Source organism: Parus major, chromosome 7 (assembly GCF_001522545.3).
Source record: "Parus major isolate Abel chromosome 7, Parus_major1.1, whole genome shotgun sequence".
Classification (NCBI taxonomy): Eukaryota; Metazoa; Chordata; class Aves; order Passeriformes; family Paridae; genus Parus; species Parus major.
In genome coordinates this window covers 18,417,324-18,430,386 of record NC_031776.1, presented here as the reverse complement: position 1 = coordinate 18,430,386, position 13,063 = coordinate 18,417,324, and the positions used below count along the sequence as shown (strand labels likewise).

The window sequence follows — 13,063 nt, the reverse complement described above, 5'->3', positions numbered from 1 at the left end:
TACACAGTATGCTTAATAATATACAATAATTAGAACCAGGAGCAAGCATTTACATTTGAGGCAACATCACTTTTATTCCCCTCAAATTATTTTAAAATCCTCCCACTAGAACTGCATATATTTAGAGAGGGGTAAGAAGTTCTTAAGAAGTTCTCAAGCCAAGGAGGCAAAAGGGTCTAAGATCCACTGTTTTGCACCACAGCACAAGTAACAGGCAGGTTGTTTGTGTAAGTGGTTGCTGCTTTGTCTAGGTCAGGCTCCATGAACATGCAAAAAAAATTTTAAAAGTACTGCTGTTTGCTAATCTTACTGCATCATCCATCATCTACCAGTTCCCAGTTACAGCTTAGAACCACCATCCCAGGACTCAGCAACCTCTATAGAAATGCAGTAGCTGTTGTTACATAATTCATGGAAGTGAGTTTTGAACTATATTTGGAGCAGTTCTGCCCCACAGTGCTCCCAGCATCTCTAATGTCAACAAACCACTGTGAAATAATAAAAGATGTTCCACACGAAAAAAAACCCAAACAAACAAACAAAAAACCCCACTAATCTGTTAATTTAATTGAGTTCACATATCCACATAAAAAACTGCCTAGAACAAAAAAAATGTAATGAAGATGTTTCAGGATCAGGCTCACAGGCACTAGGTCTTTCAATGTTCTCATATGCAGCTAACATGTATTTGAAGTTCTCAGCTCAACATACTGTCTCAATATAAGAAATACAAAACTAATAAGTTTCTTAACTTTAACTAGGAGCATTCCTTCCCAGTTATGACACCTTCATCAGCGCTACCACTTCATTCTTGAGAAGTTTTATCAGGGAAAAAAGATTTCCTGAAAATGTGAGCCATAAATGCAGTTAATTAAAAGAAGTGGAGAAGGAGCAGAGTTTTGAGCTACCTTTGGATTCAGAAAAAGACAGAAAAGATGAGCTTGTAATTTTCTCACTTTGGAAAGCTTCTTAAATTAATCTAGTTTAACTAGAATTATATTTTTACACATTCATTTGAATTTGATTACTCTTTTCTGAAGGTCTTTGTACTCTGAGATGATCCAAAACAGAACTAGTTTCAACCACTGAAACAATACAGAATATTAATAGTCACCAACAGAGTGTAGCAAAACTAATTTACTACTATTTGATGCTCTGTATGTAATGTTTTTATTTCCCTGTCCATCAGGTGAAGATATGGTTAATATAAGGAAACAAAATACAGCCATAGACATTTATTGTGTATGCAGTATCCAAAGCTAAGTAAAAAATACCTTTGGAAAGAGAGTATAGAAATCTATTGTTCAAAAGTCCACTTTTTTGAAAAACTGAAGATTTACAAGAAGTTTTCAGAAAAGAAGGCTGAAGGTCTGTCACATTACAGTAACTCTAAAAAGGTGTACGTTCTTAGGAAAAGTACAAGCAAAAGGCAACAGTATACTAAGCAGCCTTGGTTACCTAGCAAACTCTCAGTTTCTGCAATAGGCAAAGGCTATTCATATAAGAGATCTATCCCTCCCTTTTCTGTCTATGTCAAAGACACCTCTGGTAGCCCACCCCACATTACAGGCCAGGTGGGAGGATAAATTAGCTATTCCCATCCTGGTATTTCTAATCCATAAGTAATGCACAATGCCCAAATAGACCATTCAAAACAAAAAGAAAACTGTAAAAACACCTACCATATTAGTGTTTTGGTCTCTTTTTGAACCAAAGTGGTTATAGTGATAGTTCTGTTACTCCTACATGATGTCAGTTTCATGAAGTTTTAAAAAAAGCTGTTATCTGTAGTACAGATATTAATAGCCTTACTCAATCAGTCATCTCTCAGCCAACTTGTGCAGTCAGCAGTAACGATGCAACCTTCAAACTTGAATCAAGCCTGACACCCCGTGGACGCATCTTGGAACTGGTTATTTTGTTTGGGTTTTTTTTAACCTGATTTTTTAAGAACTAAGATTCCACATTGAGATTCTAATTCTACTCCAGACCTTCTGAGCCCTTCTGAAAAACATTTGAAAAGATTCAGCTGTCCAATAATATACATAAGACAAAAAAAATCAGTTTAAAACTCACATAATGTATAAAATTACTTGTTTTCTTGAAAGCCTCTAACAAGTCAGATGCTTTATAGCACTACATACAAGCATTTAATAAGTTAAGAATCCTGCAAGCTTTAAAAAATTTAGAGAATCTAGTCCTACCTCTCTAATCGTTACAATTAATATATGATAATACCAGGAGCAGAGTAGAAAGATATAGCTGACCTGTAAATAATGGCACCAAGTCTGTCAGGAGCATCCCTGGGGCCGGGGGAAAAAGGAGTCCCAAACGGGACTGCAGAGCTGGGCATCTCATCCCATTGCCCACAGCAGGGGAGAGGGGCTGGGAGCAGCCCCTAACCCAGGTATGAGGCACCAAAATGGGGCAGGACAGTACAGGACACCGGCATAGCCAGAGAGGGCTGTAGTAAAGCCAGTGCCCCACCTGCCCTTGCACCACCATAGGCAAGGCTGATGGCCTCAGGATGAGCTGAAATGGAGCCCTCAGGTGCCAGTGGTATGTGTGGAGTGTCAGGAGAGGCTGGTCAGGATCATCAAAAGCTCTGAGAGCTAGTTTACAATCACAATTAATGCTCTGAGCTCAGAGGTTAATGTGCATTACAAACACTTTGAAAATAGGTCAAAAGATCAAATTCTAACATTCATGCAAGTTTAGAGTTAGACTGACAACAGTGCTTGTACAATAAATGTGTGCCTCTTTACAACACTATAAATTATCACCTCTCTGAAAACAAAATCTATTCCCAGCATGAAAAGTATCACAACTTTAGAACTGTATAGAACGTGACTTTTTCTACCAAGTCTCTGTCATTTGCTAATGTGGTGTACTACATACAGCAAAATGTTTTAACTAACTGATCATATTTCCAGCAGTTATTCTGCTTTAAGTTATTGGAAAATATCGTCTTAAAATGTGCTAGGTGAGATTAATGCACCTGCTATTTATTACACCTTCCTTAAAAATACACGAGCTTCCACTCCTTAAAAATGTAATTACTGTATTTTAAAAAGAGTTTTGTATTGCTAATTACAGTTATCAACACGAAAATCAGGCAGGTGGAAGAAAATAATTATGCAAAGTGTAGTGTACAATAAGAAGCAACTGGCATGTAATAGCAAATTCAAAATAATTACTCGTCACATACATTTTCATTGCCATCAATGTAGCAAATCAAATTAAATCTTTAATAATTTTGTAAGCATTCTTGATCTAGTTAAATGTCCATGTTTGTACCATCAAATGTTAAGTTGAATATTTAGTATGTTAAAACTGTAACTGTACTATTTTATTAGCATGTTTTCATTCTCTTGTTAAGCTAAATGCTTCAAATACTTTTGAAAATAACTTGCTTATATATAGATATGCTTACTTAGGCTGTAGGATGGAAAATATCTCTTGGTGAGGCAAACTGAAAATGAAAGGAGAATTATTAGAATAAAAGTAGAAATAAACAAATACCTTAAAAACAAACAAAAAAAAGCTTTGATATTGATGATTGATACTGCATGCAGATTATGAGTATTTACTTACCACCAAAATGCTCAGAGTGAGTTTTGGCTGTATTATCTCTATATAAAATAGGAAAATACTGTAGACAGCCTCCTCCCCTTTATGCCATGTTAAAGTCTTCCTTGCCACACCTCCTGAAAAACATTCCAGAAGAGCAGTATTAAAAAAGAGGAAAATGGAGAGTCATGTCCATACCAGATGCAATAGAAAAAGACATGTTTACTACTCCAGTCTCAAAGAATCATTAAAATATGTTGGGAACTATACAAAGAGCAAGTCTTTGCCATCAAAGCCTTTGCTTACAGCATTCCTGTGTCAGTGGGTTCAAAGGAAAACACCTGATTTGCTTTGATCAGCTCTTTCAGGCCACATGCTCAAGATTTCTACCAAAAAGAAAGACAAAATTCTGATTTTGCTGGAATCAATAGTTCTGCAACTACCTTCATATACTAAGATTTCATTACTGATTTTATAAGGCTGTACCATTAGATGATCATTTTTCATACAGAACCAGGTGAAGTTGCAGAACATAAGTCCATATTTTAAAAAAATTTGAACTGTAGCCTCAAATTTGACAAACAGTCAATTTGTCAAGACTTAACCATGCTTAACTGACTGCTCAGTTAAATCCTGAGCTGTCAAATTCACTAGAATGCATTCTGTAGTCAAAAGTTGAAATACAAGTTTTTATTTTATCTTTCTTGAGATACAATCCTTGGTAAATCCTTCTGATTTTTTAAAAAATTTTCTTGTTCAATTATTTCACAAATTTGAAGTTTTGAACTGTTTTTCCCAAAATTTGAATATGTGATACAACTACAGGACTGTGAGTCACATTCTTTATAACATTGCTCTTTAGTATCAGGATTCAAAATATTGCAAATGATGTGCTTCCATTATTTTACAAGTTCAAGTCAGGTAGACTTTTGTTTCTTCTGGGCACTTTGGTCATGTACTGACATGTATAATATAATGAAATAAATACTCTTGAAATACCATTACACCATAAGGCAGTCAGGTTAAATGGTCAAGACTATCCTGAGGCCATGAAGTTTGTGTCAAGTGTGCATATTTTTAACAGTTCACAGCAGACTTGATATGTGAATAATTCACACTGAAGTAGCAAAAAAATGAAAATGTATTTCAGGAACATCATGTCAAGCTCCTTGGGACCAAAACAATTACTATCAGAGCAGAGGAAAACCAAATTCTGTCTGCTTCATGCTGTTCCCATAAACTGGCCTTCTCAGTGGTTCTGTATTCCTTTAGCATATGGAAATACTCAGATGGTACTTTGCCAGCTATGCTGGCTCATGATTACTTCATATCTAGTGATGTTGCAGGCTTGTAGGACAGCTGAAGGCTTAGTCAGGACTCTATCACATTCTAGTGACATGATATGCTAGAAGATGTCAGTTACCCTACCTTAAGAGAAATTACTCAAGACTTCTCAATAATGTATTGAATTTTGTCAAATAGTGGATGAAGGAATCACAGTTGAGCCAGACCAGGCTCAAGAGTCTGTGTAAAGGAGGTACTCACAGACAGAAGGGAGGGACAGATGAAGAGAGCTCTGGGAAAGAAGTTTGGAACTGCCAGGCTTGCCGCTACTTCTGCTCATTAGGAAGCAATAATGAGGGCTGTTGCTGACACAAGAAGTCGTGCTACACCACAGCAAGTGGCATCTAAGCCCCACTTCTTCATTCAGTGTCCCTTCAAAGTGCCCTTGCAAACTCATGTAGCTCTGAAGCTGTTACCACCTATGTGATGATAATGTCACCAACAAAGGGGTATAAATATCACTTTTTTCCCTTTCCTACAAGTGCTTAAACACAGTCACAAAAAGATCTTGCAGATCTTTTTTCATTATGCCTTTCTTCATGGTTCTAAAATGACAAAGAATTCCCTTTGATTGAGTATAACCTATTTAGATGTGGTTTTAAATAGCTCTAATATACCCCTCTATTCTTTGAGAAAAAGTATTAGACATCATTTCAAAGATTTGAAATACTGAGATCAGACAGCTGAGAGCTCCTGGATTTCAAACAGTGATGGAAAAAATTCAGAGATCTGAATATGCAGCTCTATCTGTGATCTCAGCTTCCCTTGGTGCAATCATGACATAGCCTTATATTCATGTCAGTCTTCGACTCCTGCAGAAATGACTCCTGGAAGCAGATATGAGGTAAGATAGCCACACCCAACATAGTCAGCTAAGTACAGAAGTCTGTAGTGTCATCTCCCAGAGGTGTAAAAGATACTTAAATATGTTTAAATATGAGTGGAATGTAAATGCAATTAATTGTCTGCTGAAGCATCCAATGTCTAGATTACTCAAGAAAAAATACAACACTTTTTTACTCCTTTACAAAAGAAATTAAATTTCAGCAATAAATTTATAACACTTAAATGACTGCATGAATGTTCCTTAGCATAGTTTTGAATGCATTTATTTTATTTTAAAATATATACAGTGTAATGCAATTTAAATATTAAATAAGCACTTAGTAAAGCTTGTGGTAAATGAGGCAAGAAATCTTGCTCTTAATTTTTATTTTTAAGAGTTACCTCAGATGTATAAGGGCATACATATTTTACATTGGTACCATTCAGGTTTTGATAAGCTGTCACTATAAGAATGGTGCAGTATTGAGAACTTCACAAGTTCAGAAGACTGCAAGTCTTGAAGTGTACTGTGTTATGTGACATAGCTGGAATTCTAGACAGAAAAATACTATGCAAACAGGTATAAAAATGTGGAAGCCTCACTAAGCTTTTAAAGTTGCACCTGGCCAAGAAAAAAAATAGAAAAAATTTGTCCTGAAGATAAACATTATTCACCAATAAAAGGAAATAGCCTGAAGCCAGGAACTTGCTACTAAACATGTAAGCAGAACAGTTACTTAATTAAGAAAATATTTGCCAGCTATGTTCTGAGGTAGGAATTAGCAGTGAAAATGAAAGAATGATAATGTTTTGCTTATGGGAAGCATACAAGCCCAATCATAAATAACATGCTTTTTTTGCTAAAATTAGACTTTCTTCTCAGTAAGATTTAGGGGCTATGGGAGATTTATTATACCTATTGCAGATAAAAAACATATCATTTGTATTCCTAAATTGGAAGATATTGCTTTTTCATTCCTTGCCTTAATCAAAACCGGAACATGACAGTCTAAGCACAGAAAAATCAAAGTGGCTGGAGAGAAATAAACATCAATTCTTTACAGTCCTGAAAGAAGATTCTTTCTTAGCTGTAATTGTGGCACAAATAGCTGTAGCTGGGTTAGTTTCAGCTTTGGTAAGGATAAGCAGCCATACAACATGTAAAGTTGCATTCAGCCATCCTAGTTTACCAATTTTGGACTAATTACCGGCAAATATGGAAAAGAGAAAATGGGGTTAGAACCTCAGCAAATGGCTTCAACATTCACTGCATTGTCCTAAACAGGAGCCAAAGCTGCATTCCTTCCCCACAATCTCCTCAGCTGCCTTGTCTGTACCTGTGATAAGTGGGCTGAGCTGGTGGACACTCAATATGGAAAGGAAGACAGCAGTTAGCATTGAGTCCTCTGTGTGCCTGTTGGTGGAAGAAGGTAAGTCCACAGTAAAAAAAAAAAAGCATTTCTGCAGAAAAAATCGACTTGTTTAATATGTTAATTTGGAATGCAAAGTTTTCTGAGGCTCTTTGAAGAATAAGGTGACAAGTTGCAATCACTGGTAAAAAAGATAGCCTTCAGGATTCCTAGCCACTCGGCTTAGATTTTGAAGGCATCACACAATGGTCAGTCATTGTTCTCTATTACAGTGTTTAAAAAGAGAAGTGTGGCAGACAAACCTGCAGAAACTGAAACTGGCTTTCAGACTGACCTGCCTTTTTCGACCACCTCATGCTGAACAGTTTCATCAGGAGCTGAAATTTCAGTTGGCCAAGTTCATGGGACAGTAAATATCTTTTTAGTTCAGTAGTTAATGGTAATCCCTCATTATGAGGAGATTCTTTTAGGCTTGAAAGGGATCCTACAGGCATCAACTGCTAAGATGATGTTGACAACATGATGTCCATTACAAAAAGCTGCCTAGTCAAGCGTGAGACACAGGCAAAAGTATGAGGGTAAAGTGTGTGTAGTAATGATGGGGGAAGAGAGTGAACACAACTGGGCTGGAGTGTAGTGAAGTATGTTGGGGTAAGAACAGACCTCTTCCATTCATGTCCAAGTTACGAATGAGGATTTTCGTGTGTCAACGGGTGTGGGGGCTAAACCTAGAATGCATATGCATAGCCTTGGGGGGAGCAGAGGAGCGGGTGGGTGTGGAGGAGGGGGAGCCAGGATTGCTGTTCTTCGAGTTTCTCCTTTCTGCTGGCTCCTCCTGCCGTATGACACCGATTGTCACAGGATCTTGCCGCCTGGCTTCTCCCTCCTTTCCTCACAGAGCACCCATCACAGGGAGGGCAACGCAGCTGCCAGTGAGCTCAGAGAAGCGTCCTGCATCTCTACACCGCCTTTTGCTTAGGAACTTTGAGGTAAGGAACCCCTGCCCTCTATGTCTGTGTCTGTAGGCACAGGAATTCCCACCCTAAGCTATCAGAAACCCAGAAATACTGCAGACAAGGCTGTATTAGGGCATTTTGTGAGTCAGATCACTTATGCTCAGTCCTGGGAGGTTCATTCTTGCCACCAAACTGCCCTTTGGGTATGCACTGTAGCTACCTGAGAGGGTTTGGAGGGAGATGGCAATGAAACCAAAGTGCAGCAGGAATGATTTATCAGACCCTGAGCAGCCTGTGAGGTCAGGACCAACAGTTGTAATCACTTCAGAAGGGAAAAGTCCTACCAGCAGGTAGCTGTTGAGCTTAGGCTCAGCACTCTGGGCCCACATCCCCAGGATTGCACAGCAGGTACATTCATGTCTTGACAGCACCCTCAGGCCACGATTGTTCCTCCATGGGATTGTTGGGGCCTGGGGACTGGGACAGCAGGGAAAATGTGCACAACGATCAGTTCTTAAGTAAAGAGAACAGGGGAAAACTAAGGTTTGCCTTGGTACCTCCTTCTCTCTATGTCAGCTCTGGAACAAGCAGGTTTAGAAAAAAACACCTCTGTGAATTACACTTGTGGCATCCACACAGGTACAGCCACTGCTAAGGATTTGGAGGACTACTGGCTGTATAAACAATACCAGGCAGTGAGAGAGAACTGAAGTTTGTTTGTAAAAGTCTGTCTCCAGTCTCATGCTAGAACAATATGCACTATGCTTGAAAATTATTCTAGTATGTCTCTGTTTATTATTTCTTATGTGTTTCTTAAAATATTTTACCTGAAGAAAGCAAAATCAGTTTGTTTTTAGGGAAGACAGTTTAAAATGCAAGACTGCTAATCAACCTATTGAAGCAAAATTGAATAATGTTTCATCGCCCTTGTACTGCTGTGCTTCTGTATTTCTGTTTAGGAAACAAACAAATGATCTTCCTCAGATTCTGGTGGCTTTTGTGGATATTTGAACAGCATGAGTTTTTAGCAGAAAATCTCAGGGAAGAGAAGATATATGGATTGAGAAGATCAAAATCTAAACATATTCTGTCAAATATTGTAGAAAAATATCCCAGCCCAAGTGATCAAGGTGAATATTGTGATTTTAAAACAGGTGTGATTTTAAACAACCTTATTTATATGGATTCTGGACTGTATGGTTAATTTGCCTTCTAAGATGTTACAATCGGCCAGGTTTGCCTCATCCTACATTTGCACATGTCTTATTTTTGCACTCTTATCTTTTCACTCCCATCTTTTCCTTCCCTTTTTATGTATTTCAGAAAAGGAGATAGCATTTGTATTTTGTTATGATGTGGCTGAGAGCCTATTACTGTCACAAGAATAATAGCCCATATAACTATATTTTCATAGAAGTAATGTCATCAATAGTTCAGAAAATCAATACTATACAGATCCTGCTTTTGGAAATTTTTGTCACTGGATGTGAGCGTTAGTACTAGAGACAAAATCCAGCTCTGTCAAATCACATTCCAGTGTCTTGTTCAGTAAGCCTCATTTTCTTGTACATGTCTTCCACCTATGCTAGTAGCCTATACAGTGAAATACCAGGCAAGATGACAGAATGAAATTTTAAAAAACACTGCAATATTTCTTATTTCATTTTACATGACATCAACACACCTTCAGTTTTTTATTCCTTGGGACATCTGTTCCAGAGCAAATTCCTCAGCCTGTATCAGTTCTATCTTCTATAAAGGGCTCACATCTGTGAATACAGATGTCATCAAAAGTTTGCATAATTCCAATCCCACTCTTGAATCTTAAAATACATGTAAGGGTAGAATGACATTTAATATGAAGTCACTCCACTCACCTACATACCTATTTATTCTAGATGAAGATTGCATTCTGGAAATTGCTTTTTTACTGGACAGCTCCGAAAGTGCTAAGGACTATAATCATGAACAACAGAAAAAATTTGTACTGCAAACAGTAGACAGAATGAAAAGTCTGCAGCTTAGTTCTGGACGTACCCTTCGCTGGAGGATGGCCTTACTTCAGTACAGCAGCACTGTTTTCATAGAGCAAACTTTCCATGACTGGAAAGGTCCTGAAGCATTCAAATCCCACATTGCTCCCATCACCCACATAGGTCATGGCACCTACACAACTTACGCTATAACTAATCTTACCCAACTCTACATGACTGAAGGCACTTTGGGTAGTGTAAAAGTAGCCATACTTTTCACTGATGGAGTGGATCATCCAAGAAACCCAGATATTTTTGCAGCTACAGCTGATGCCAAACACCAAGGAATTATATTTTTCACAATGGGAATGACCAGAGTGGCTGAGGAGGTTAGCAATGCTGCCAAGCTCCGGCTCCTGGCCAGTGTCCCAGCATCCAGGTTCGTTTTCAACCTCCAGGAGAAAGAAACTGTGGAGAAGGTTCTCAAAGAAATGGTATGTATGAGAAAGAATTTGAAATAGTGTTAGGAACATATATAAATCTTGTCTGATTTCCAATATTTTGAAAATACATTTTTTCAATATACCATTGAAGAAATTTACACATTTTACATGTAAAAGTAGCCCAATTATTAATCAGATCACTGTGCCAAAATGCAGGTTTCCTTTCTTTTCCCACCATTTAGATCTTGTCATCAAAAATATTTAACACTGCAAACTGAATTAGATCTAAACATTATTTTTATATTTTCCTCCTAAGAAAGGTATTTCAAATCTCTTTCCTTAAAAAAATCCAATCTTTTTCTACATCCTAGTGCTTTTTTCTGTAGCAAGTAGAAAATTGAAGTTGCCTTTTGTGTCAGAAAAAGATGCAGCTCTTGTAGAAGTGAAAATAAATTTGCAGACCATGGAGATAGCTCAATTTATATAAAATCTGAGCTTGGTGATAGACATCTTTAAATTTCCATGGAAAATCTACCACCTAATCAAAAGGTGATATATAAATTGAAGCTTTGTTTGGATGCCTTTCTTCTCTATTTAAACTTCATATATAAAAACATTCCCTGCCAAGTATGAAGCCATACCCTAGCCTATAAACCTGATGACACAAGCTGTGGATGGAGTCCCTATCTGAGCATGCACAGAGATATAAACTAGAATTATAAATAACAGCCAGGAGACTTCTGCAATCAAATGGACACCAAAGTGATCTCACACAGGCTTAGAACATGTGCCTATGTTGGCTCTCCTGTCTTCCTGTCCTTCACTTTGACAGCATGCTACTTTGCATTGGTTTCCCTGAAGAACACCCTTCCCATATTCTCTGGTACTATCCCTGCTTCCTGTGTCACAGTAATCACCTCTCAAGTAACAAAACACACTTTATTTTACCTCTTCTAAACAGGCAGGGTTCCTCAGGTGCCTTCTTTCAATAACATGGCTGCTCTTTGGTTTCAGTGATGGCTTTGTCATAACTATACGTGCATACATGAGAATTTTAGAGATCTGTGTTGCACTGCTGCTTATCAACATGTTTGTGTCCTCTCAAGAGGACTTCATTAGTTGTGGAAAGTGGGAGGAGTGCATTGTATGGTGGGTGTCTCAGCTCCAGAGATCTTCTAAAAAATAACAGCTAAATTAATGATGATAACTTAATGTGATCATTATCAAATACTTTCTAGGGTGTTCTCCCTGTTCTCATTTTGTGTGTGCTTTACGGTAGGAATAGGAGAGCTTCTGATTTTTCAAGTATAGAACATTTATCCTTCACTCTTACTAAACAGTTGCTGCTATTCAGCAGTTTGTAAACAATGCAGTTTGTGTGCAGTTTGTGCAGTTTCCCATATATCTAGCTAACCTGTTTACCATTGTAATTTTAGCAAATTATAGCTGGATAAGGAGAGTCAGTGATATCAGTCAACAATTTATAATAAGAATTGAAAATATTTAAATTATTTTTTTAGAATGGAGAGATTGCTAGAATGTTTCTCAGAAATTAAAGTTTAATTAATGTTAGCCAATATATTAATTTTATAATTTAATCAGCTGGTTGTTGAATCTACTTATTTTCACATCTTGCAGTGTCTTTTCTGTAGAGCTGGATTAAGACTAAGTTTCTAATGTTGTTTTCAATATCTGTCTTTTACAGAAAGATCTGTCTGAGGAAGAGGTAAATATTTTAAGTATTTTTTTTCCTACGTAGACCTACTGCTTAATATAGATACTTACAATTATATAGAAACATAATTCAGGAAAACTGATAGCTCAGGAAGCTGGTTAAATGCTGAGTCTAATGAGATTGTTTTCAACTTAAATATGTTTCTGAATTTGCAGGACAGAGCTTTAATTTGCTATCCTAATGTAATTTACTAATGTATTTAGTAATTACTAATTTATTAATTTACCAATTACTAATGTAATTTGCTAACCTAAAGTATTTTCAAAGAAAAAGAAACGATGTGTGAACATTCAGGCAAGCAAGAATTCGTTGATACATCTTGACATGCTCTCTTACAGACTCAGTGAAAAAGAAAACATGACACAGAGTAGAACAGGGCAGTTCTATCCCATAATCCTCTTCCTCTGTGAGAGGGTTTTAAAAAGGGAAAGATCTCAAAGCTCCACCGCTGTGTTCTTCCAGTTTGTCCATGCTGTGTCACCCTGACTGTAGGCATTGATAGGCCTGGCTGGAATTTTGTGGGGAATAAAGTTAGTTTTCCTTTTGAAGACGTGAGTGCAATTTAAGGCACACTTATCTCAGACAAAAAATATTCTTCTAAGCAGCTCAAGCTTATAGTATGAGTGTTCACAAAACTTTGAAACCTTTCATTTTTCACTCATTTCCACTGACATGTTGATTTTTCTCCATCAACATAGAAGTAGTAAGACACTCAAATGTTAGCCTTGGAAAACATTGTCACTAATTTGCATATTCAGATAAGAATGATATTTAAACCCGTCAATATGAGCAGAGGTTTAACAAATAACTAAACCAAAAATAAAAATTACATTTTTATCCCTCCTTC

At 37.2% G+C, this 13,063-nt stretch overlaps 1 protein-coding gene across 2 annotated transcripts in view; it reads left to right on the top strand.

The window, feature by feature from the left end:
- The first annotated feature begins 7,947 nt into the window (after positions 1-7,947).
- Positions 7,948-13,063, top strand: part of LOC107207541 (collagen alpha-1(XXVIII) chain-like) — a 34,050-nt gene continuing 28,934 nt past the window's right edge. Inside the window, exons 1-4 of one of the 2 annotated variants that reach the window (XM_019007493.2) lie at positions 7,948-8,098; positions 9,025-9,195; positions 9,964-10,532; positions 12,187-12,207. In XM_019007493.2, coding sequence (XP_018863038.1) covers positions 9,036-9,195; positions 9,964-10,532; positions 12,187-12,207 — 750 coding nt within the window. In that variant the 5' untranslated portion in view covers positions 7,948-8,098; positions 9,025-9,035. The remainder of the gene's footprint in view (positions 8,099-9,024; positions 9,196-9,963; positions 10,533-12,186; positions 12,208-13,063) is intronic. The other variant, XM_015634841.3, reaches the window with a different exon arrangement.